Genomic DNA, 22,350 nt, shown 5'->3' on the forward strand with positions numbered 1-22,350 from the left:
GGGCTGGCGCAGCCGCGCTTCGTTGGCGCCCCCCGTCGCTCAATCCGGGCAGCACCCGCAGCCTCCAATTGAGCTCGGGGAGGCCAGGACGCGGCTACAGGCTGCACTTGACGTATGCATGCGCAACTCACCAGCGGGGGGGCTGCCCAAAGCTTGCTCCAGCCAGTTCTAGCACATGATGCTGCTAAATCCAGGTCTGGCCGTTCCAGAGGGCAAGCTGTCGGGGCAGAGAGTGCAGCCAGCGCTTGAGGTCGTTTGGCTGCGTGTTCGCCCGCAATGTGCATCAGCTGGCGCGTGGATGCGGGAGAAATCGGCTGATCAGGGTTCCAAGAATGGGGTGCCATGCTGTGCGCTGCGGCTGCCATGCCCCGCACGTGCGCGCACTGCTTCGGCCATGTACTGTGCATGTTGGACTAAAGCTGCCATGTACAGGGTTGCAGAATGGAGTGCAGTGATGTCAACAGGGGAAATCCATGCAATGGCAATGGGGGAGCGGACGGTCGCTGGATAGGGTTGGGTGCAAAACCGCCACCGTTTTGCCCGCTACCTCTTTGCCATCTCGGCCGCCACCTTCCTCGCCCCCACGTCCCGCAGGATCTCAGAGCATATCCCCTGCAAGGCATGCAGGCGGCCTGGGCCGATGCAGTCAGCGACGAGGCTAACCGCCACATACTGCACGCCCCCGCCAAGGGTTCCCGCCCCACACCTGGAGCGCTGCTGCCCGGCCCGCCAGACCTCCATCTGGCACGCCCCCGCCCCTCATCACACCACCCACCGTGTCATCGAAAAACTCCTTCTGCACCTCCTTCCACCCGCCCAGCCGCTTCTCCACCGTCCACAGCCCCTTGACCGGCTGAAGCGCAAACTCCTCAGACAGATCCTTGTAGGGCGTCCTGCGCAGGAGGCGCAGGGAAGGCAGGTGGCGGGGTCAGCGTGGTGGCACTGCGCAGCCGGGCAGCAGTGCAGTGAGCAGCACGGCAGCAGGCCAGCCGAGACAGCACAGGCGCAGGCGTGGGCACCACCTCAGCCAGCACACAGCCCGCAGCCAGGAAACAAGAACCCTCTGCCCGCCGGGCTAGCCCGTCGGCCCCTCCCTCCCCCCACCTGAAGCCGCAGGCCGCAAACTCGCGCTGCGCCTCCTTGGTGTACAGGTAGCGGCAGAAGGCGGAGGCGGCCTCGCGCTGCTCCAGCGGCGCATCCCGCAGGTTGTGGTCCACCAGCGCCAGCGGGCACTGGATCTGCGGCGGCGGCGGCACGGGTGTGCGCACGCGCGTGTGTGCGAGGATGGAACAGGAGAGGGTACCCAAGCTGCTGGCAGGGTTTGCGCATGCACCTCGGTTCGCCCACCAGTCTGGCGCTGGCGCACACCCTGGATCCCCCACCCACCCACCCACCCGGATGTTGTTGTCTGGCACGATGTATGGCAGGCGCTCCTTCTCCTTCACTACCAGGTTTGTGAAGATGGCCTCATTCTCATACGTCAGCAGCACGTCGCCCATGCCCTGCAAGGCACACAGCACAGTAGAGCGCAGGGACACAGCAGCGCAGTGGGTTGGTGCAGGTTTCCATCGCTCCTGCCGCCCGCAGCCGCCGTCCCGCCTGCCTGCCCATGCCCTGCCCCCGGCGCACCTGGCGATAGAAGACGTCTGAGGCCTCACGGGCATCCCGCGGCTGAACCAGCACCTGGTCAAACACCTGCGGGCCGAGGCGGGCGGGCAGGCAGGACAAGGGCGGTGCCGGCACACCAAAGTGGGTGGCTGCCGCGAGCCAACAGCCGCCAGCAGAGCTCCCAAACAACTTTTGGGGTGGGTGTGTACAACCCTCACCCACCTTTGTGACATAATACAACCAAACCACCCACCTTTGTGACATAATCGTTGGCCGCCTGCTTGCCCTTCTTTAGCTTCACGCCCCACAGCGCAAAAAAGATCCAGCGCGCCACCCCCGCAGTCTTGGGGTTGGCAGTGATCACTGCCACGTCGTCGCGTGCTGCAGTTGGTGGCAGGACAGGCAGGCAGAGGGCGTCGGGACGCTCAGCCGTGGCATGGCGGCATGCTGCATGCGCACACAGCCTGCTCAAGTGTTCCCTGCTCCTGTTGTCCTTGCTTGCTGCTCCTGCCCAGCGACAGCGACGCATGCGTGTGTGCGGGGGCGGCATTTGCTGCCGAAGGGGGCCTCACCCAGGTCGTCCCAGCCGTTTATGTTCTTGGGGTTGCCCTTGCGCGTGACCAGGGCGCACACCGACTCCACCACCACGCTGTTGTTGGGGAACTGTGTGGGCCAGTCCTCGCGCAGCAGTCCTGCAGCAGGCGGCGGTTGCATTACATCAAGCTGAATGATCACCCTGCCCCGGCAGCCCTCGCCTGCCACCATGCCACTCACTCTCCTCCCCTCTCCCTCCGTTGCCCCCCACCCCCCTCCAACTCACTGGCATCCGCAATCTTGATGACATCCAGCGGCAGCGCCAGCGCCACAATGTCGGCGGGCATGCCATCGATGACGGCGCGTGCTTGTGTGCCGCTGCCGCCAAAGCTGAGGCGGAAGCGCACGGTGCGCCCCGTGGCCTCCTCATAATTCCGGATGAACAGCTTGGTGATCTTGCCGTATGCCTTGCGGGTGACGGCAAACGACACCAGCGTCAGCAGGATGGGCCTTCCCGCCGCTGCGGCCGCCAGCTGGACGGCCTCCTGGGGCGGCCGCCGCGCCAGCTGCCAGCCGTCGCTGCCGCCGCCGCCGCCACCGCCGCTGCTGCCGCCAGGGGGCACGCCGCCATTGCCGCCGCCGCCTAGCTGCTTGGAGGCTAGTGCTGCTGCTGCTGCCCAGGTCGCGGGTGGCCGCAGGAGGGGGAGAAAGGCTGAGGCTGAGAGCGCAACAACAGCAGCGTGCCGCCTGCATGTAGCAGCGAGAGGAAGGTCAGGCACCTGCACCAGCCTGCTGACAAGTCCTCCTGTTGAGCGGCAGCACAGCTGTGCTCATCCTGCAGGTCGCACCAAAGTATGGCGACTATCTGCTGCGGCATCGGCTCGCTGCCAGGCTGCAAGCCTGCCGCCGCTGCCCCCTGCGGTTGGCGGGCCGGCGCCTGCCGTTGCCGGCGCGGGGGCAGCCGTGGCCTGCAGAGGCTGCGCAGCGGCCATCAGCAACTGTTACACAGCCCAGTGGCTATGCAGCACGAGCAGTCAGGTGTGCCAGCTATTCGGCGGAGGCCTTGCCTGCTGCAGCATGGCGTGCTGGCCAAGGGATCGATTGCTGCCGATGCCATCGCCGTGGCCTGCATTGCGATGGGCGGACGCTGCAGACGAGAACGCGATGTGCACGCTATGTGAGGTTGCAGTGCGCCGTGCTGATGCTGGGCAAATTGCACTGAGGATGTCAGGCAAGGGCGGCACAGGGTATCGAGCCAGGCCAGCGATTGCGCAGTGCGGCCCAGCAGTACAAATGCGAGTTCGTGACAACAACACGCGCTGCGAAGATTGCCTGCCGCCTTGTGCACGCATGTGTGCACCATGGAGGCTCTGGCTAGCCTCAATGCAGCCCCAACGCATATCAGCGACACGGTAGAGGTCACTGGGAGCCGTGGTTCCACCGGGCCCCATGTCTCAGAGACGCTTGTGGGCGGCAGCCTCTCTCAGGTAGGGGTGGGCTGGCCTTGCCCCACCCCGACTTGCAAAGTTTGATCAAACCGGCTGAGTGGCCAGCACGCGCGTGGAGGCGCTTGCTGCCGTGACAAGGAAACACGATGCAACGTGGGCATGCAGACGGGGCCCGCGCCCACTGCCCACCCATCTCCCTGCAGGACGTGGCCGGCGGCAGCCAGGCGGTGGACAGCATCGCCCTCTCTGACGAGCAGCAGAGAGTTGTGGCGCTGGTCAAAGCCGGCAAGAACGTTTTTTACACAGGTGCCTCTGCCTGGGTTGCTGGTGCTCAACAATGCTGCTGCTGCTGCTGAGGGAGGAGCACCATGCACCATGCTGCTCCTCCCTCCTCCCCCTTCCTCCCGGCGAGCATGCTGACTTGCGGTGCTGCCTGCCTGCCGCCTTGCCGAGCAGGCGATGCTGGCACTGGGAAGAGTTTTTTATTAAACCAGATTGTTGCCGAGCTACAAACCAAGCACGGCGATGAGTTTGGCAGGCTGGTGGCGGTGACGGCCGCCACCGGCATCGCCGCCACCCACATCAACGGCAGCACTGTTCACTCGGCGCTCGGATGCGGCGCGCCTCGTGTTACCGACGACTTTTCGCGCATGTGGAAGAAGGAGAATCGCGGCAGGCTGCGCGCACTCAAGGCAAACAACTAAATAAATAGAGCTATGTTGCAGCCTCCCTTTCAAGTGCCCCTCGTTGTGATGTTCCTGGAGGACCCTGCCTGCAGGTGCTCATTCTGGATGAGGTCAGCATGATTAGTGCTGAGATGTTCCAGGTGGGTGGCGGTGCTGTCCTGCAGCATGCACCTTTGTTCCCCTTTCTGAGGACAAAGCCTCTTTATGTATGTGTTTTCTACAGATGCTGGAGGCGCTAACGCGGCAGATCCGCGGGTTGGACGCCCCCTGGGGCGGCCTGCAGCTCATCCTGTCGGGCGACTTCTTCCAGCTGCCCCCCATCTCCAGTGCGCCCCGCCAGGGCATGGCCCCCGACACCTTCCTCAACCGCGGCCTGACCTTCCAGTGCCCCGCATGGAGCCGTAGCAACCTGGAGGTGGGCAGTTTGAACACACCCGGGCCCGCTTGGCTGCAGTTCTGCTGCCAAGGCCGCAGCATGGACCCCAGCTGCCCAGGCTTGCACCAAACGACCACGTCCCCGCACAAGCACATCTGTCCTGCGTGCAGAAAGTGGTGCTGACCCAGGTTTTTAGGCAGAAAGACCAGGAGTTTGTGCGCCTGCTCAATGCCATTCGCTTTGGCAACGATTTGGCAGCGGCAACGGTGTGGCGCCTCTGTGCGAGGGCGCTGCCGGAGCGGGAGGGCATCAAGCCCACGCAGGTGGGCACGAGGGGTGTGGTTCGAGGCTGGAAGGTTGCTTGAAGCGGGGGGCTGGCGCAGGCCATTCGAGGCTGCTTCTGCCCCACTACCCTGCCCCCGTTTCTCCCTCAGCGCCTGCCCGCCCCTGGCCCTCGCACCTCGCAGCTCTTCTCCCGCAACGCCGACGTGGACAGAGTGAATGTCGAGGAGCTGGCGCAGCTGCCGGGCACGGCGGCGGTGCTCGACGCTGTCGACGATGTTGCGCCGCTGGCGGATAAGGAGGGCGACAGCTCTGGGGTGTTGAGGGCAGATCGCGAGGGGTGAGAGGGCACCGCAGCAGCATGCTGGGCGGCTGGCGGGGATGCTGGCACCAGCAGGGGGCTGGGCATGGGCCAGCACAGGCTTGCAGCGGTTATGCTGGGATCCCCAACCAACACATCTCACTACCTAGGTTGCGGCGTGCTTGCCGTGCAGGGCCACGCGGCGACTGTGGAACAGCGAGTTCTTCAGGGACTGCATGGCCGCCAAGCGGATCCAGCTCAAGGTTGGCGCCCAGGTGGGACGACCCTGCCCCTATCTGCTCGCTCCATCTCTTGTGCCTGCATGTCCTATCTGTGCCCGCGCCGCAGTCGCCATCAACGGAGCGGCTCCGTTCCATGCATTCCATGCGTTCCGTGCTTTCCACCCCTGACCCTGCTCGCAGGTCATGCTGCTGAAGAACCTGGAGCTGGGAGGCAGCCAGGCGCTGGTCAACGGCAGCAGGGGCGTGGTGGTGCGCGTCATCTCGCGTGACGAGTTTGAGGCGCAGGTGAGCACCCCTTGCTCTGGCATGGCTGCTTGGCGGTGGTCCGCTGATGCTTGTCTATGCTGGCAGCCTGCTGGCTACTGGCACATTGGGGGCTTGTGTGGCTGCACGGCAGTGATCTCCAGCACTCCCAACCGCGCCCTCCACCCCACCCACCCACTCACCCCTGTTACTACTGCTGCTACTGCTGCTACTGCTGCTACTGCTGCTGCCACTGCAGCTGCAACAGGAGATGGCGGTGGCCAAGCGCAAGCTGAAGAAGACGGATGGCGACCACGCCTCCCTGCTGCCTGGCGCGGGCAGCCCGGAGGAGGCACGTCGCGACGCGGCCCAGCAGCACGACCGGGCGATGCGCCAGGCGCAGACAGCACAGAGGTGCGCCTGCAGGGCAGTGGGTGGGGCCTCGGCGAGTGTGGGGCCCGTCTGGGGCTGCGCCTGCATGGCATGCGCCAGTGGTGCCTCAGTCAGGAGGGCCACCTGCGCCGCCGAGCCTCCCCTCCCCTCCCTCTCCTCCCCTCCCCCCTGCCCATGTGCCCACAGGTGGGGCCAGCCGTCGAGCCTGGTGCCCGTGGTCCGGTTCCTGCATGGCCGCGAGGTGGCGCTGGGCCCTGAGGTGTTCACTGCAGACCTGGCGGGCGTGGGGACCTGCACCCGCACCCAGGTGCCGGTCAAGCTGGCCTGGGCCATCACCATCCACAAGTGCCAGGTGGGGAGGGGGGTGCCGCTGGGCCTCGGGGTGCCCGGAAAACGGTGGTCTCTGGGCGGGCTGTTGGTGGTGGCTCCGTGCATGTTGGACCAGGTTGCCCAACATGTGACAGTAGCACAAGCTGCCATTTGGCTGCTGCAGGGGCTGACACTGGACCTGGCACGAGTGTCACTGCGCAACATCTTTGCAGTGGGGCAGGCCTACGTGGCCCTGAGGTGGGGAGGGGTGGATGCACGGCAGCAGGGGGGAGGGAATTGATGGGGCGTTGAGTAGAATCGCACGCGCGGCAGCAGGGTGCTGTGCGCGGTGTGCAGGCCGCCTTTGCCGGGCCAGGCGGGGCCGTGTGCCCTGCGCTCTGGCTTGTCGCCTCACTCCAACCGACCCGTGCCTGCTGCCCTGCGCTGTGCAGCCGTGTGCGCAGCCTAGAAGGCCTTCAGGTGCTGGACCACTCCCACGGCTGCGTCAAGACGTCGCAGGTGCGTGGGGGGGGTGCTGTATGGCAGGTGCGTGGGGGGGGTGCTGTATGGGATGTGTGACCCGGGGGCGGGGGGACTGCTGCAGGAGGACGATGCCAGGCCCGCTCCGCAATGCCGTTTTTGAATGTTGTTGTGGTGGTGTTGCTTCGTGAAGTGAGCTGAGCTGGCACCACCTGACACGTGCAGGTGGTGATCCGGTTCGATCAGGCGCTGCGGGCGGGGCGGGAGTACAGCGATGGCGCCTGGCTGCAATGGCAGAAAGCCCACAAGTGCGAGCCGCCGCCACCCAAGGACTTGTCAGAGGCGGTGATGGTTGGCGGCATGCGGATTGGGGCCACCCGCGGAACTGGCAGTTCCAGTCAGGGCTACGGCACCCCGGCCGCGATGGGCACAGGGTATGGCCCCAGCAGCGGCGGCGGGGGAGGCAAGGCCAAGCCAACAGACATTTGCTATCGCTGCTCGCAGCCCGGCCACTGGGGCGCGAACTGCCCGGTGTACAACAACGGCCGGCAGCAGGGCGGCAGTCACGGGCGACCCAAGCTGTCGGCCACCCAGCAGCAACAGGAGCCGCAGCCGCAGCCCCAGGAGCAGCAGCAGCAGCAGCGGCGGCCAGCCAAGCGCAGGAGACGGGCTGTGGGCGCCAGCGCAGCCTTGGCGGCGCTCGTGTCAGGCAGACCAATCAAGGCGGGCGCCATCACATCCTTCTTCCAGCCCATCAACAAGAAGAAGGGCAGCGGACTGTGATAGCTGATCGTGCTCATGGTGGCCCCAACCGCAAGCAGGTGCCGAAGCGTGTTCCCCCTTTATTCCCTCTTCACATTGCACAGTTGTCGGCGCACACGGCGGCTTCTCTTAGCGCCTCCCGCCTGGCTCCAGGCGTTTCTTTCACCCTCTCTGTGATCCAGATGGCCACTCCTTCTGATCACATTGCACGCAACAGCTGTTAGCTAAAAGAATAGACGTCTGCAGGCAGGGCAGCAATGGTGAGGGTCGTGTTGGAGTTCAGGTGCGCTTGCCAGCGGCCACAGCATGGCTCGTGGATCATAAGGAACCTGTCGAGGTGTGGTGGGGAGCCCTGCAGCGTGCCATGCTGGAGCAACACAGACTCCTGTGCACGCTTCTCTTCTGCAGCGGGGGTGTCGAGCTGCTGTTTGGGAACCAGAAGACGGTGGAAGCCGACATTCCGCAGAACGGAGGCCAGGTGTGCGCAGTGGCGGTAAGGGCGGCGGACAAGGCGGCGGACAAGGCGTCGGTGTTTTGCTTTGTTTCCCATAGAGCAGGCACACAAGCCTGCCGCTTCCTATTGCTGTGCTCGTTACAGTTGACGGTGGCAGAGGCCATGGCCTGGGCAAGAGACAACTTGCTGACCGAGCGGCCCGAACTCTTCATGAAGGGCAGCAGCGTGTGAGTGCTGCTGGGAAACTACCAGAGCTAGCTGGGTGCAAGAGTTCAACTCTGTGCACATGACCGACGAGATGTGATGCACCTGCTTCACTGCCGCCACAGCAGTGCGCCCCAACTCCGCTGTCTGCCTCTCTGCCTGTCTCTCTTTCTGCCGCCTGCAGGCGCCCCGGGGTGCTGGTGCTTGTGAACGACACAGACTGGGAGCTGTGGTGAGCCTGGCTGCTGCCTGCCGGCACTCGGTCGGCAAGGGACGCTGCTGGCAGTGTTTGCTGCTGCCATGCTTCAAGATTCCGCATGCTATCATTGCCGGGCAGTTCAGTTTAGCAGCGCATGACTGAACTGGGGTGCTGTGCCCGGTGTCCTCCCTGTGGCGATGCAGCGGCGAGCTGGAGGCGGCAGTAACAGACGGCGACCGGCTCACCTTCATCTCCACGCTGCACGGCGGCTGAGCACCGGCGGTCTGCAGACCTCCTTGCAGAGGGCTTAGCCATCAGTCCTTACCGTATTCTCGCTCAGCTGTTTCCCAGCCTTGTGTGTTGTGTTGCTGTTGTGTTGTTGTTCCTGCTGCTCCTCCCTGGCTTCTCATTTTCATGAAGCTGCCAATTCCCGCTTGCTGCTTGTCTGCTCCTTCCTTCCTGCACTGTTCCAAATTTGATGCTGTCCCTGCCACCCCTTGAGCCTGATGGCATTCCAGCCGCAACTTGTTACACACATTTCATTCGCAACAAGTCCAATCCTTGGACCGTTTGCTGCTGCCATCAGCCAGTAGCATCCAGGCAGGCGTTGGTGGCTGTGTCCAGGTCCCCCTCGTGCACGATCAGCGCCCCCGCCACATGATCTGCCCGGAATCCCATGCTGCACAGCTTCTTGTAATTGCGGCACGCATCGACTGCACAGCAAAGGGCCGGCACCAGGGTTGGCACGACCGGAACAGCAGATGCTGGGTGGAGGCAGTGCCAAGCAGGCGGCCCGGCCAGAGAGCCAGCCCAAAACAGGCCGCACCTATCCTGTCGGCATCGTCCGAGCGGTCGGGGCCCACAATGGTGAGCGCCATGGCCACCTCGTCCCTGCTGTACCCCATCCCCGTGTACCGTCCCAGCAGCACATCATACGGGTCCTCCCGCGCCGGTAGCGCCCTAAGCTGCAGAAAGCGGGCAGAGAAAGCAGCGAGTCACGGACAGCAGCTGGGCAGCGCTGCAAGCCAGAGAATGAGAGCAGGGGCGGGCAGGGTGCTGTTCACGTGAACAGCTGCCTGCCCCCGCCCTGCCAACTGAGCTGCCTTGCCTGCGTGTCGGTGGTGCTGCTGCTGCTGGGCCCGGTGCCACTGATGTTGCTGCCGTCAGTGGCGGCAGGGGCCAGCTCCTGCATCAGCCGCCGTTCCATGCTCAAGTCGAGCGGCTCCCGGCTGCCAGGCCCCGGGTGGCCGGGAGGCGGCGGCGGCGCTGCCGCGCCCGCTGCTGGGCCGCCTTGGCCTGGCGGCTGCGATGGAGCCCGCACCTGCAGGAGTAGCAGCGCAGCATGGCGGGTAGCTGGTGAGCAAGGCCACGGGCTGCGGGAGTACCACAGCAAGTGGCTCGAACCATTAAAACCAGAATGGGCAGCATTTTCATTTCATTCCAGCAATGCAAGACCTGCTGGTTGGCCCCAAGTTGGCTGCCGCACCCACCGGCGGCGATATCTGGAACCGGGGGTCTATGGTGACTTGTAGGGTGGGGAAGGCAGGTGGCGAAGGCGCGGGCGGCCCGTTGGCCGCTGGCCGCGGATGCTGCCCTGCGGGCGGCGTTTGCGCCGCGCCGCTGCTGCTGCTGCCGCCGGGGGTGGGGTAGGCGCTGTGTAGAGGGTTGACGGATGCATCAAAGTGGCCTATCGTCGGATACATTGCAGCAACAGCAGTTCTGCGTTCAAGGGGCGGGGGCAGCGAGGGCGGTGGGCGGCGGCGCGGTGGCAAGCAGGAGGCGGCCGGACTATACTTTGCTAAAACGTGCGTTTGCGGCACCCCGTCTCTGCACAGCTCCACGCAATACTGTGCCAACACCAAAGCACAGCAGCAGACGCGAGCTCGCAACTCACGCCGTGTTCCGGCCTGCCCACCTAGGGTCTTCTGATAGGCGCTGGAGTGGTGCCTAGAGGCAATCCCAGTGCTTTTGAACACGGTGCAAAGGGATTGCCTGGGCGCGGCGTTTCAGTTCTCAGCCTAGGGGCGCAGCGAGCGGGTGGGACGGGTGCTAAATTGACCTGATCACTTGCTACGGGGGGGAGGTTGATGAGGGAGCCTCTTTGCATGTGCTGACAAGGCTAGGTGTTTTTGGACACTTGAAGGTGGCCCTCGGCTTAATGCGCCACTCATTCCTCCCACTGCAGAGGCCTGGCGGGTTGTGACGCCCAGCGAGGCATGCGTGGCTCTATGGTTGCGCCCTGCAGCTTGGGCGCCGGCGGCGCCCTAGCTGTCTGCACCAATAGCCAGCAATCAGGCGGCTGCGGCCCCTCGAGACTCGCTTTCCACGCTAGGCTGCCCGTGCACGCCGCTGCAGGCGGGCAGCGGCACCCAGCAGAGCGTTTGGGCGCCGCGCCAACCCGCCGCCGCCAAGCGCCACCAGCGCTCGTGCCGCCGACAGAGCAGCAGCTGCAGCAGGCTGGCAATAACATTGTGGCCAAGCCTCGGCCACACCGGCACAGTACAGGAGATGCAGTGGGCTCTGAACGGCAGCCGGCGCAGGAGCAGCAGCAGCAGGGATCTGAGGCAGCCGACAACCGGCGGGCGGCCTGGGCGCGGGCAGGCGAAGAGGCGGTGGGGACAGAGGCAAGGACTGGTGGCGGCAGCACCAGCACCAGCAGCGGAAGCCCATTCTCTTCAAAGATCAGGGCAGGCCAGCAGCTGGCGGGCGCGCACCGCCCCGTCGGAATGGTGGTGGGCTCGGCCTGGCTGCTGTCGGTGGCGGTGCAGCTGACGGGTAGGTGACGCTGCAGCACCAAAGTCACGCGGGTCTGCTTCATGCATCTCTCATTCCCTTCAAGCTAAATTTGCAGGGCAGGGGCTGACACCTCCGCAATCAGCTGACAGCTCGCTTGCCGCCCCTGGTGCTTCCCTGCCACAGGCGCCGCGGCCCTCACGCCGCTGTGGATGCCCGTGGTGGCTGGCGGCGTGCTGGGCGGCCTGGCAACCGCAGCGCACGACTTCATCGGCGTGCAACGCCTGTGGCGCTCCCCACCCGCGCCGCTGCGTGTCCTCATCACAGGCGGCTCGTCAGGGGTGGGCAAGGCGCTGGCTCGGGAGTTCCTCAGGCAAGGCAGCGCCACCACCCCCTCGCTTGCTTGCTCTGCTGGCAGACGTGCAGGGGCGCCATTCCAGGGGCGCCAGTCCACCTACTGCTGCTGGAGTGCTGCGCCGCCCACTCTGGGATGACTTACCCACCATGCACCGCCCCCCCCGCAGGTGTGGTGACATGGTGCTGGTCACCAGCCGCAGCGAGGCGGGCGCGCAGGCGGCAGTGCAGCAGCTGAGGGAGGAGGTGGGCCCCGATGCAAGCATTATGGGTGAGGCGCCGGGTTGATCGGGGGGGGGAGGGGGGGGCGCAGGCTTGCCCCTGCCTGTGGCCAGCGGCACCGACGTACATCAAGCAGCACACTTGCCTGTCATGAGCGGCCGCCATACAGCTCATGCCTGCATGGTGTGCCTGTGACGCCGCCTGGCCTGGCCTGCACAGGTGTGGAGTGCGACGTGAGCAACCCGGCGGCCGTCGAGGCGCTGATGGAGGCGGCGCAGCAGCTGCTGGGTGGCACAGACGTGGTCATCAACAACGCCGGCTACTCGGGATCCTTCCAGGTGTGGTGGGGACACCCACCCTGAAACCTTGCATTGCCTCATCCTGCCAGCCGTCGTGGTAGCCTCCGTGCTTCCTTGGGGCTCTCAAGCGGCCGCCTGCGTGCTGTCCTCGCGCACTCCTCCCCTCTCCAGCTGCTGAGCCGTGCATTGCCCTCCGTGTTGCTCGTCCGCCCCTCTCCTCCTGCAGAGCCTGCTGTCCCAGTCATCTGAGCAGGTGCAGCGCGTGGTGCAGACCAATCTGCTCGGCTCCCTGCTGGTCACGCGTGCCGCCATGCGCCGCATGGCGCACCAGCCGGGCGGCGGCCACATCTTCAACACAGAGGGTGCCGGCTCAGACGGCAGCCCCACGCCGCAGGTGCGGCTTGGGAAAAGGGACGATTGGTGCAGCACCGCGTGCGCCGATGAACAATGGGCAGCCGGGATGCTCTGCCTTTGTGTTTTACCACCCGCCCTCAGGCTCTGCCCACGCCCTCCCCGCCCTGCAGTATGCCGCCTACGGCGCCACCAAGTGCGCCATCGCGCAGCTGCTCAAGACCCTGCAGCACGAGGCGGCGGGGCTGGCCAACCCTGTGCGCATCCACAACCTGTCCCCCGGCATGGTGCTGACCCCGCTGCTGCTGGAGGGCGCCACCCCCAGTAGCAAGCAGGTGTTCAACATCCTGTGCGAGCACCCCGAGACGGTGGCCGCCTTCCTGGTGCCGCGCCTGCGCAGCGTGGTGGCGCGCGGCGAGGCCGGCACCGCCATCCGCTTCCTCACCCCCACCCGCGCCCTGGCCAAGTTTCTGACCGCACCACTGCGTGCCGGCAAGTATTTCGACAGGGAGGGGCGCCCTGTGTACGCGCCGGAGCGAGAGCGCCTGCTGGGCGCAGCCCAGGCCAAGCGCACGCAGCGGCTGCAGCGTGCCGCCGCCCGCCGCTCCGTGCCCTTCCAGCTGGCCTACTCCATGTGCATGGCCCTTGCCTTTCTCCTCATCGTTGGCGATGCCCTGGCCAATTGAACCAAACCAGACTCGTTGATTGCCTGCTGGGCTTCTGACGCTGAGCGGCAGCAGCCCCCACGCAGCGCTCCCGCGATTTTTCACCGTCCATCTGCTACCCACTGTTTGTCCAGCTACTGCCTAGTATCACCTCCAGCCACCTCCTGCCCTGGCGGAGCGATGCTGAAGCTCCTCCTTGCCATACCGGTGCGGGCTGCGGCCTGCCAGGCTGGGGCGGCTGGAGCCTCTGCTCTTCTGCCTCCTCCCGTGTACCACCACCTGTCAGATACCTTGTCTATCTGTGCTCTGTTACCGCTGCTGTTGCTGCATTGCTTCCTGCAACATCTGGCCCCTCAGCTAGTCACCTGTTTACTGCTCCTCTCACCCGTCCTCTCACTCGCGCCTCCCTCTCTTCTCTCACTGGCCACCTGTCGGTCTCCAGCATGGATAGATAGCTCTCCTAGCCTAGACTGCCACTCAGATTGTTTTCCCGAATCGTTGCCAGCTGATGCACAGCGTCATGCACAGGGCTTGTAATGGGTCTGCATGCTATGCCGGTGCCGGGGCAGGCGCATCTATGCTCCCGTCCAACCACCGCCAGATCTTGCCCTGGTGCCCGAAGGCCTGCGCCTCTGGGTGCAGCAGCTCCACCAGCGCCTCCATGGATTGGACCAGCCAGGGCCCTGGCCGGGAGAACACTCGCTCCCCATCCACCACGGCCACCCGCCCGTGCTGCGCAGCGGGCAGCTCGGCCCACACTGACGCCAGCCGCCGGATCGCTGCCTTCGCCGCCTGCGCGCTCTTATCCAGTGGCAGCCCGCACAGGGCAAACACCACGACATCTGGCGCCGCACTGCGCAGCTGCTGCGCCGAGACAACCTCGGCGTGGTCGACAGCGCCGCACACGTCTTGGCTGCCCGTCATCTGCAAGGCGGGTCACCCAGGGTCACAGCGATGTAATCAGGTGGTCGGTTGCCTTCTTGCAGTCACATGTACTGCTCATAGCAACCCCCCATTACATCGCCGCACAAGCTCTGCTCCCCACCCACCTGGATCATTTCGGGCACCCAAGCGCCGCACGCCATGAGTGGGTGCGGCCACTGTATGCAGGCCACCCGCAGGCTGCCGCGCCCTCGTGCGCTGGCTGCCGCGTCTGCCATCTGCCGCTGCTGCCGCTGCACCAGCTGCCGCCCCTTGTCAGGCACCCCCAGCCCATCAGCCACTGCCTGCATGTCACGCCAGACCCCTGCCAGGTCCTCTGCCGCGCAGTGCACCACCCGCGGGGCGTAGCCCAGCACTGCATGCAGCGCTGCCTCCAGCAGGCCATCCGACAGCACCGCGCCATGCGCTGCTTGTAAGCAGGTCAAGATGACATCAGGCTGCAGCTGCTGCAGCTGCTCTATGTGCAGGTGATAGACCGACAGGCCTGTAGGAGGAAGGGGGAGGGAAGGAGGGTGGAGGCAGGAGCGAGATGCGAGGGCAGCAGGGCAAAGCAGGAGATGCACTCCATAGGCAGGAAGGAGGAATGCACCACATGACCGCCGAGGTGTGAAACACTTGACTAATGGCTTCGAATGGAGCCCTCACCAAACTCGAGTAGCGGGACAGCCAGGTGCGCCCCGAGGAGAGCCATCTCCCGCACAGCAGCTGCGCTGGCACTCATCACCGCGTCAATCTCATCCACAGGTATGGAGTCCCCAACCCTGCTGGACGTTAGAGCCGGCAGGTGCTGCACCTCGTGCCAGTCGCACTGCAAGCACGGGCAATGATGAACGGGAAACCGTCAGCAAGCAACATGGCGCCTAGGAGGACAGAGGCGGCAGGGTGGCAGGGTGGCGGCAACTGCATGTCTCTTGTAGAAGCTGGGGCTTGCCTCATGCGAGCGTCCAACCAGCAGGCTTGCCAGTTCCAGGCTGATGACGGTGTCGGTGGCGGAAGGCAACAGCGAGACCACCCGCATGTTGGGAGCGGGCGATAACCGTGCCGCCCCCGCCTTCGCTATTCTCCAGAGGCTTCCTGGCCGGCGCACCCACTGTGCGATCTCACAAAACACCTTGGGCCGCTGTTGCCCCGCCTTTTTATAGCGCTGGTGGGGCTCCCAGCAAGTCGCAACTTAGTTGGAGGATGCCAGAGCTAGTGCAGCTGGCAGAGGGAAGGCCCAAGACTCGGGTAAGAATTGCCCATGCATTGCAGCAGGGTTGAACCTCGCTGTTCTCAAGGTTAGCACTACACAGGTACCCCATCCTCCTAAGCATCATGCATGTGCCCTAGACACGCTTGCAAATCTACCGCCTCTTGTCTCTCTTTCAGCCTGCACGCAAGCGCCCTTCCCTGGTCAGCATCCCCCTGGAGTCCCACCAATTGCTGCCCAGCAGCGCAAGCAGCCACGGCAGAGTGATGCACCTGCCGACACGGCAATCTCACATAGCACATTGCCGCAGCAGCATGTCGTGCGGCGCCTTGGTGAGGGCGGTGGCGGCGGCGGCCCTGCCCCACCGCCTGCAGCTCGCCCACAGCGCCCGGCTGCGTGCCCTGGCCAACTCGGCAGCAGAGGCAGTCAGGTGCGGGAGACCAGCCCGCTGCTGTTCACTGGATCAGGTTTGGGCGGTCCTGGGGGCTGCTGGATGTGCACTCGGCAAACAACCATGCTCCACTGCTCCCCACCCAAGTTATGCACCCTGGCTGCTGCAGCAACGGGGAGGCATCAAGCGTGCAGCAGCAGCAGGGGCAGCCGGCAGATCTGCAGCCTCACGGGCAGCAGCAGCAGCAGCAGCAGCAGAAGGCTTCCAAGCCGCAGAAGCAGGGCAAGCAGCCCAAGGGCAAGAAGGGGGCGGCGCCAGAGAGCACTTCATCGGATGAGGACATCCGCAAGCTGCGCATACAAAAGGCAGAGGTGCGGCGGTGGGCCATCGGCCGGATTGACAACTCTGCCCTTCGGGCACAGCCGCCATGGGGGGGGGAGGCTGCCGCCGCCGCCCTTGGGGACCTGCCCGTTGCCCACCTGCCTGCTGGCCTCCGCCTGCCCTACCTGTCCCCCTGCAGGAGCTTCGCGCAGCCGGGCGGGAGCCATACGCCTACACCTTCCCCCGCACCCACACCGCGGCGCAGCTGCAGGAGCTGCACGCGGGGCTGGGCGAGGGGCAGGTGGCGGAGGGTGCAAGCGTGGCGGTGGCGGGGCGCGTCATGTCGCGCCGCTTCATGGGCAAGCTGGCCTTCTTCAAGCTGGTGGACGCATCCGGCTCCATCCAGGTGCGCCGGTGGCAGGGGCCTGTGCATGCATGGCCTGCACCTACCCAGCCTGGCCCGCTGTCCTGCGCTGCCGATCCTGCGCACTCGCTCCCGCTGCCGCCACCTGCCACTCGCTCCTCTCTCTCTCTCACACACACATGCCATCCCCGCCATGCAGCTGTACATTGAGCGTGCCGTGCTGGACGAGGCCCAGCCCGAGGCCTTTGCCGCGGTTAAGGGCCTGGTGGACTCTGGGGACATTGTGGGTGTGCGGGGCGGCATCAAGCGCACCGAGAAGGGGGAGCTGTCGGTGACGGTGGAGTCTCTCGAGGTGTGTGGTGGCGTGTGTGGTGGTGGTGTGGGTGGTGGTGTGGATTGGTGGGTGCACGTGTGTGCATTGGCGGCGAAATTGCTGGAGGTGGGGCATTGGGGGTGAAGCTGACTTTGCGGCAGCACGCATGTGGTGTGGGCAGGCGGCCCCAGTCCGGTGGTTGGGGGGAGAGTGCACGCCCCTGCTTCCTTGCCGCCCTGCCCAGCCCCTGCTCCCTTGCCGCCCTTCCGCGTCGCCGCAGGTGCTGACCAAGAGCCTGCTGCCACTGCCCGACAAGTGGCACGGGCTGAGCGATGTGGAGCAGCGGTACCGCAAGAGGTGCGACTGAGCAGGGGCAGCGTGAGAAAGTAGCCAGCAGCGCGTGCCAGCTTGGCCCAACAAGGATGTAGGAAACAGCTGGTCCTGTCAGCCTCCCTCTCACGCTTGTCTCTCATCCCTTCACCCTCCGAGCAGGTACCTGGACATGATTGTGACCCCGGGCGTGGTGGACACCTTCAAGGCCCGCTCCAAGACCATCAGCACCATGCGGCGCATGCTGGAGGAGCAGGGTGGGTGCTGGGCTGGGGCGGGGTGCGCATGGGAGGGTCGCACGGCTGGGCTGCCTACGCGGGGGTGCCACGCAGGTGCCGGCGCGCCGCCTGCAGCCCGCTGCCTCCCTGCGTTACCCTGTTCCGTGTGGCGCCTTGCCACACTCGTTTGCGCATCTCCATCAGCGCCTCACCCCTGCCACCCGCCCCGCCCCGCCGTCAGACTTCCTGGAGGTGGAGACGCCGGTGCTGGAGTCGTCTGCGGGGGGCGCCGACGCGCGCCCCTTTGTCACCTACCACAACGCCCTGGGCCGCAACTTCACCATGCGCATCGCAACAGAGCTGCACCTCAAGCGCCTGGTGGTGAGCTGTCGAGGGGATGGGTGTGTGGAGTGGGGGTGCTGGCAGGCGGGCGGTGCAAGACTGCTGCCCTCCTCGCTTGGCTAGGGTGCGAAGGCTACGGCCTCACTGCCCCCGCCGCTCCCGACGCCCGCTCTCCAATGTCGCTGCGCTGTTACCTCCCTCCCGCTGGCATGCGGCAGGTGGGCGGCCTGGAGCGCGTGTTTGAGATTGGGCGCATCTTTCGTAACGAGGGCATCTCGGCGCGTCACAACCCCGAGTTCACATCCATCGAGCTGTACCAGGTGCGAGGGCGGGGCTGGTGGCGATGGTGAGTGGTGTGTGTGTGGTGGTGGGGGCGCAGTGGGGGTGGGAGGGGATGGCCATTGCCTGCGGTGTCGCGGGGAGCTGTTCTGTCGGCTCCTTCGGATCCTGCTCACCCCTGTTAACTCAGCGTCGTACCAGCACATGTGCTGTCCCTGTACCGCAGGCCTATGCCGACTACAGCGACATGATGGATCTCACAGAGGCAATCATTCGCACCTGTGCACAGGTGGGGTGGGGTGGCGGCAGCAAGGCGGTCTTTAGGTGTGTGCTATCTGTATGCGAGTTTTTGATCACCCTCGTTTCAAACACCCACCTCTCTCCCCATCCCCGAGCAGGCGGTCTGCGGCCAGCTGCAGCTGCCCTACCAGGGGCAGGTGCTGGATTTTGGTGCGCCCTTCTGCCGTGCCACCATGCACGACCTGGTGCGGGACAAGACGGGGGTGGACTTTGAGGCCTTTGGCGGCGACCTGGAGGTGGGTGCTGCCAGCGGGGCTGTCCAAGTGGACCAGCGCCAGGAGCATGAGTGTTGCAGCCGCAGTTCATGAAGTGCAGCCAGCTGCATGCAGCATTTGCCGACCATGCGTGCCTGCCTTCCTGCGCTGCCACGCTGCCTGCAGGCCGCGCGCGCCGCGGCGCTGGAGGCACTGCGCCAGCACAGCGACACATACGCTGTGCAGCAGGCGGTGCTCAAAGCACCCTCGGGTGAGGTGCTGCTGCCGCCGCCTGCGTTGCGCTGGCGCTTTTCCTCGGCACGCTTGCTGGCCGGGGCCAACACTTGTCCGGTTTCCTCCGATCCCGCCTGCCCTGGACTGCCATCCTCCCATCAACTCCCATCTCCTCCTGCTCCTCCCCTGCCCGTGCTGCCCGCAGTGGGCCACGTGCTGAACGAGGTGTTTGAGGGGCTGGTGGAGGCAGACCTGCAGCAGCCCACCTTTGTGCTGGACCACCCGGTGGAGATCTCGCCCCTGGCCAAGCCCCACCGCTCCCGCAAGGGGGTGGTGGAGCGCTTTGAGCTGTTTGTGGTGGGGCGGGAGCTGGCCAACAGCTTCAGGTGTGGTGGTGGGGAATGTAGGCATTGCTGCGGATGCAGGCGGATTTGGCTGGTGGGCAGCCTGCAACTCGCCCCTACGGCTCCTCATCTCCCTGCCCACCCCGCGCTGGCTCCACCCCTCCCCCACTCTTGCAGCGAGCTGACCGACCCCGTGGACCAGCGGCAGCGCCTGGAGGCGCAGGTCGCGGCACATCAGGCGGCCGTGCAGCAGCAGCAGGCGGCGGCGGCCGTCGCCAACGGCGCCGGCGCCGCCGAGGCTGCCAGCGGCGAGGAGGAGGCGTACGAGGTGGTGCTGGATGAGGACTTCCTGGCGGCGCTGGAGTACGGCATGCCCCCCACGGGCGGCATGGGCATGGGCATCGACCGCCTCGTCATGCTGCTCACCGACTCACCCTCCATCCGCGACGTCATCGCCTTCCCCCTCATGAAGTGAAGGGGCTTGGAGGCGCTGAAAGTGGCAGGGGCTGTCGACGCACGGGCGGCGCCTCAGGGATGCAGTTGGCAACAGGGGATGCGGAACTGGAAAGCTAGTATGGAGCACTGCTATTTTGCGGCGGCCGCAGCAATGGCTGTGACGCCCCGCTGCTCGCAACGAATGTAAATCGGACTTGCAAGGACGCGATGCCTACCCGGCCAGCCGGCGGTTTGGGCACATACTGCCAATCGCAACCGGCCAGAGCTCATTGTGGTGCCGAGCCGCAGGGTGCTGCTGCTGCCGGCGCTGTGGCCCATTGCTGCTGCTGGCTGCTGCCCACACGGTCTCGGGGGATGAGCCGCAGCTCGCTGCCGTGCTTCAGGAACACGTTGCCAGTCGTCTGCTGCGGGTTGATGCCTACGCCATCTGCAGGCATGGAACAGGCGGAGACTTGCTGGCGGTACCTCAGCCCGCAGCGGCGGCTGCTTCCAAACAGACAGCGCCCCTCCCGCACCGTTGGTGATGATGGCACTGGTTGCAGGTGGCACCTTGAACTGCGGATTGTGCAGCAGAAAACAGAAGATGGGAGCAAAGTGTCGAGGAGCTGGGACGCGACGGCAAGCTGGCGGTGGCAAAACTCCAGCGGTCGGCCGAGCCGCAGGCCCTCCTTCTCGGCCATCAAGCTGCACCCCACGCACCTCCTCTGCTGCAAACTTGAGCACCGCGGTGAAAGGGGCCTCCTCTGGCACCGTAAAGACTCGGAATGGCAGCTTCGGGTCGCTGGTCAGGATCTGCGGGGCCAGACGTGTTGCCCGGTCAGTGCCGTTGGGTATGCAGGCTACAATTGCACGCCCGGCGCCGATCCACTCACGATTTTGAAGGTGACGCGGCCGCCGCTCATAATGTCCCTCCTTCTGCCTGCGATGACACTCAATTGCACATAAACTAGCTGCACAAGAAGGGATCTCGAGCGGCCCTTGTGGGCCGTGCATGTGTTTGTACTGCCCGTGCCCAAAATGTCGCCAAATTCCATGCATAAGGCCTCCGTATCTCAGGCTCGTGATGCAGAGCGCCATGCAGGACGCTCAGGCGCCAGTGGTGTCGCTGGCCTGCGCCTGTGCTGCTGCAGTCCTCTCCCGGCCCCTTTCAGCTGCTCAAAGGGCGGTGCTGGATGACAAGGCGTTTGGGGCGGCCTGCTCCCTCAGGTGCGCCCGACTTACGGCCATTGGTGTGGTGCTTCCCTCGGTTTGGCCCGCCAACGCCCCTCATCACGTGATAATTTCGCAATCCCCGTCGTCTGGCACCCTACCTGCCCCGCAGGGTGGCCCTTGCGGTGGATGGAGGCCGGGGGCAGGGTCTTGCATTCGTTAGCAGCGAATTGCGGGGCGCTCAGGACCCCCCCACCTTTTGGGCCACCCCCTCCGAGCGTAGCCTCGTGGGAGGCACGCTTCGGACGGGCCGAACGGGCGCGCTGGAGGGCCCAGCGTGAGTCTCCGTACTACATTTGTGCATCGTGCCCGGCAATACCCTTGCCAACCGAGCTTTTCTCAGCTCTTCACCCTGCAGAATACACCGCCTGGCCGATCTGAGCCACCTGAACGCAGCAGAAGGCGCCACCTCCTTCCTGTGCATCCCCATCCCCGCCCCCGGCGCACCGGCGGCAGCGTGCGCCTCCGCTGCCCTGCTGCTGGCCTACACCTCCACAGCTGCGGCCCCCCAAGAGTGAGTGCAACGCTGGGGGCGATGCAAAAGCTGAGGGGTCGTAGTTTTGGCAGACACCCGCTGGGTTGGCAGTCACCGCCACGCTGCGCCCTTGCGCTCCTGCCTGCCCACAGGGAGCTGCGGTTGGCGCTGCTGCTGGCGGCGCAGCTGTCGCGGCGACATGGAGGGGCACTGCAGGAGCATGCTGCACGCCTGGAGAGCACTTTCCACCCCACAGGTTGGTCCTGCAGGTGGCTGTTTGGTACCATCCGCTGGGCCACCTGCTGGCGTCACCCAGTCGCATCGCGCGCCCTGCTTCCCTGGGCCGCAGAACACTCGCCGTGGGGCCCCGGAATCGATGCTCAATACCCTGAGCTGAGCAGCAGTGCTGACAGCAGCGACGACGAGGACAGCAGCGGCACGGGCGGCGACGAGCACAGCCATGCCAGCAGCGGCAGCAGCGCTTCCGCTGGCAGTCCCGCCAGCTTGCTCGGCCTCTCACATCGTGGCGGCAGCAGTAGCGGGGCTGCCAGTTGGGCTATGAGCGCCAAGACGCTGCGATTTTCAGACCTGCGTATGGAGCGCCGCTTCCAGCATTGGCGCAACGCGCGGCTGGCGCGGGTGGGTGGTGGCCTTGCAAGCAGGAAATTGAGCAGGGCGCCAGCATTGAAGTCGCTGCCTGCCAGGTGGCGCGCCCTGCAGCCAGCTGTCAACCGCTCGTGCGTGCTTGGCGGCTGCCTGCAGGTGGACATGACGGCACTGCTGTCGCTGCTTGTGTACCATGGCGCGTGTTGCCTCCTGCCGCCCTTCACTGACTGCCACCCCGGCTGGCTGGCCTCCAGCCTGCTCCCCGCCCTGGCCGTGCTGGCTCCGCTGCTGCTCCTGCTGCTCAACCCATCCAAGCACTGGTACAGCCGGCACAGGTGGGCTGTGACATGCGGCGCAAAGTATCTCCGCCAAGCCAGGTGTTTTGTGCGCTCAATGTTGGGCGCTGACGCCGCAGCCGTGCTGAAGGCTGTTGTTGCTTGCTTGCACACTTGCAGGGATCAGCTGCTCATCTGCACCTACCTGCTGCTGGCCTGCCACCATGCCCTTGACCTGGCGGCGCAGCTGGACCAGGCGCCAGAGGGCATGTGGCGCGTGGTGGTGCTGCGCGTGGAAGCCCTTTGGTGCCTGGTGTTGGGAATTGTTCTACAGGTGGGGTGGGGGTGGCAGGGCGCATGGACCGTTGCAGCGTTGAGACCATTGCAAGGCGGCCGCAGGCCCATGTCAAAACTCGCCCCCCC

The 22,350-nt window shown here is 65.5% G+C and overlaps 8 protein-coding genes across 8 annotated transcripts in view; 5 read left to right on the forward strand and 3 right to left on the reverse strand.

Annotated features, from left to right (window-relative positions):
- Window positions 1-778: 778 nt before the first annotated feature.
- CHLNCDRAFT_10401 (hypothetical protein) lies at window positions 779-2,648 on the reverse strand (the record flags this gene model as incomplete). The annotated part of the gene is made up of 7 exons (XM_005847993.1): window positions 779-893; window positions 1,105-1,238; window positions 1,395-1,502; window positions 1,630-1,695; window positions 1,871-1,989; window positions 2,181-2,300; window positions 2,429-2,648. Coding segments are annotated over 7 exons (882 nt in total), but the record flags the coding sequence as incomplete, so codon positions are not given.
- An 855-nt stretch (window positions 2,649-3,503) lies between these two features.
- CHLNCDRAFT_145259 (hypothetical protein) lies at window positions 3,504-4,294 on the forward strand (the record flags this gene model as incomplete). The annotated part of the gene is made up of 3 exons (XM_005847831.1): window positions 3,504-3,629; window positions 3,794-3,896; window positions 4,047-4,294. 3 exons carry the CDS (start codon window positions 3,504-3,506, stop codon window positions 4,292-4,294), a joined length of 477 nt encoding a protein of 158 aa, XP_005847893.1.
- Window positions 4,295-7,921: 3,627 nt separating this feature from the next.
- On the forward strand, window positions 7,922-8,794 carry CHLNCDRAFT_145261 (hypothetical protein; the record flags this gene model as incomplete). The annotated part of the gene is made up of 5 exons (XM_005847832.1): window positions 7,922-7,947; window positions 8,073-8,142; window positions 8,263-8,345; window positions 8,507-8,554; window positions 8,725-8,794. The coding sequence occupies 5 exons, from the start codon at window positions 7,922-7,924 to the stop codon at window positions 8,792-8,794; spliced, it is 297 nt and encodes a 98-aa protein (XP_005847894.1).
- Window positions 8,795-10,698: 1,904 nt separating this feature from the next.
- Window positions 10,699-13,695, forward strand: CHLNCDRAFT_57711 (hypothetical protein). Its single transcript, XM_005847833.1, has 6 exons — window positions 10,699-11,296; window positions 11,441-11,588; window positions 11,779-11,879; window positions 12,050-12,168; window positions 12,356-12,523; window positions 12,654-13,695. The coding sequence occupies exons 1-6, from the start codon at window positions 10,738-10,740 to the stop codon at window positions 13,164-13,166; spliced, it is 1,608 nt and encodes a 535-aa protein (XP_005847895.1). The 5' UTR covers window positions 10,699-10,737; the 3' UTR covers window positions 13,167-13,695.
- Window positions 13,695-15,105, reverse strand: CHLNCDRAFT_145264 (hypothetical protein; the record flags this gene model as incomplete). Its single annotated transcript, XM_005847994.1, has 4 exons — window positions 13,695-14,069; window positions 14,195-14,571; window positions 14,733-14,895; window positions 15,037-15,105. The coding sequence occupies 4 exons, from the start codon at window positions 15,103-15,105 to the stop codon at window positions 13,695-13,697; spliced, it is 984 nt and encodes a 327-aa protein (XP_005848056.1).
- A 485-nt stretch (window positions 15,106-15,590) lies between these two features.
- On the forward strand, window positions 15,591-19,500 carry CHLNCDRAFT_57712 (hypothetical protein; the record flags this gene model as incomplete). The annotated part of the gene is made up of 13 exons (XM_005847834.1): window positions 15,591-15,706; window positions 15,837-16,038; window positions 16,188-16,394; window positions 16,552-16,704; window positions 16,946-17,022; window positions 17,158-17,252; window positions 17,455-17,594; window positions 17,774-17,875; window positions 18,061-18,123; window positions 18,233-18,370; window positions 18,515-18,599; window positions 18,768-18,948; window positions 19,084-19,500. 13 exons carry the CDS (start codon window positions 15,591-15,593, stop codon window positions 19,379-19,381), a joined length of 1,857 nt encoding a protein of 618 aa, XP_005847896.1. The 3' UTR covers window positions 19,382-19,500.
- A 128-nt stretch (window positions 19,501-19,628) lies between these two features.
- Window positions 19,629-20,264, reverse strand: CHLNCDRAFT_22873 (hypothetical protein; the record flags this gene model as incomplete). The annotated part of the gene is made up of 4 exons (XM_005847995.1): window positions 19,629-19,789; window positions 19,878-19,917; window positions 20,062-20,154; window positions 20,235-20,264. 4 exons carry the CDS (start codon window positions 20,262-20,264, stop codon window positions 19,629-19,631), a joined length of 324 nt encoding a protein of 107 aa, XP_005848057.1.
- Window positions 20,265-20,437: 173 nt separating this feature from the next.
- The window catches only part of CHLNCDRAFT_57713 (expressed protein), a gene marked incomplete at its 5' end in the record, with an annotated part of 2,846 nt that continues 933 nt past the window's right edge, over window positions 20,438-22,350 (forward strand). The window contains 7 exons of the mRNA XM_005847835.1: window positions 20,438-20,568; window positions 20,684-20,848; window positions 20,930-21,085; window positions 21,199-21,302; window positions 21,396-21,685; window positions 21,809-21,987; window positions 22,108-22,261. Coding sequence (XP_005847897.1) covers window positions 20,438-20,568; window positions 20,684-20,848; window positions 20,930-21,085; window positions 21,199-21,302; window positions 21,396-21,685; window positions 21,809-21,987; window positions 22,108-22,261 — 1,179 coding nt within the window. The remainder of the gene's footprint in view (window positions 20,569-20,683; window positions 20,849-20,929; window positions 21,086-21,198; window positions 21,303-21,395; window positions 21,686-21,808; window positions 21,988-22,107; window positions 22,262-22,350) is intronic.

Source organism: Chlorella variabilis (assembly GCF_000147415.1).
Source record: "Chlorella variabilis unplaced genomic scaffold CHLNCscaffold_9, whole genome shotgun sequence".
NCBI lineage: Eukaryota > Viridiplantae > Chlorophyta > Trebouxiophyceae > Chlorellales > Chlorellaceae > Chlorella > Chlorella variabilis.

Excerpts from the sequence above, each read along its gene's own strand:
- CHLNCDRAFT_57711 (XM_005847833.1), top strand. The coding sequence starts at position 10,738 with ATGCGTGGCTCTATGGTTGCGCCCTGCAGCTTGGGCGCCGGCGGCGCC. Across the intron at positions 11,297-11,440 it reads GGTGGCGGTGCAGCTGACGG|GCGCCGCGGCCCTCACGCCG; the intron begins GTAGGTGACGCT and ends TCCCTGCCACAG. Across the intron at positions 11,589-11,778 it reads GTCCTCATCACAGGCGGCTC|GTGTGGTGACATGGTGCTGG; the intron begins GTCAGGGGTGGG and ends CCCCCCCCGCAG.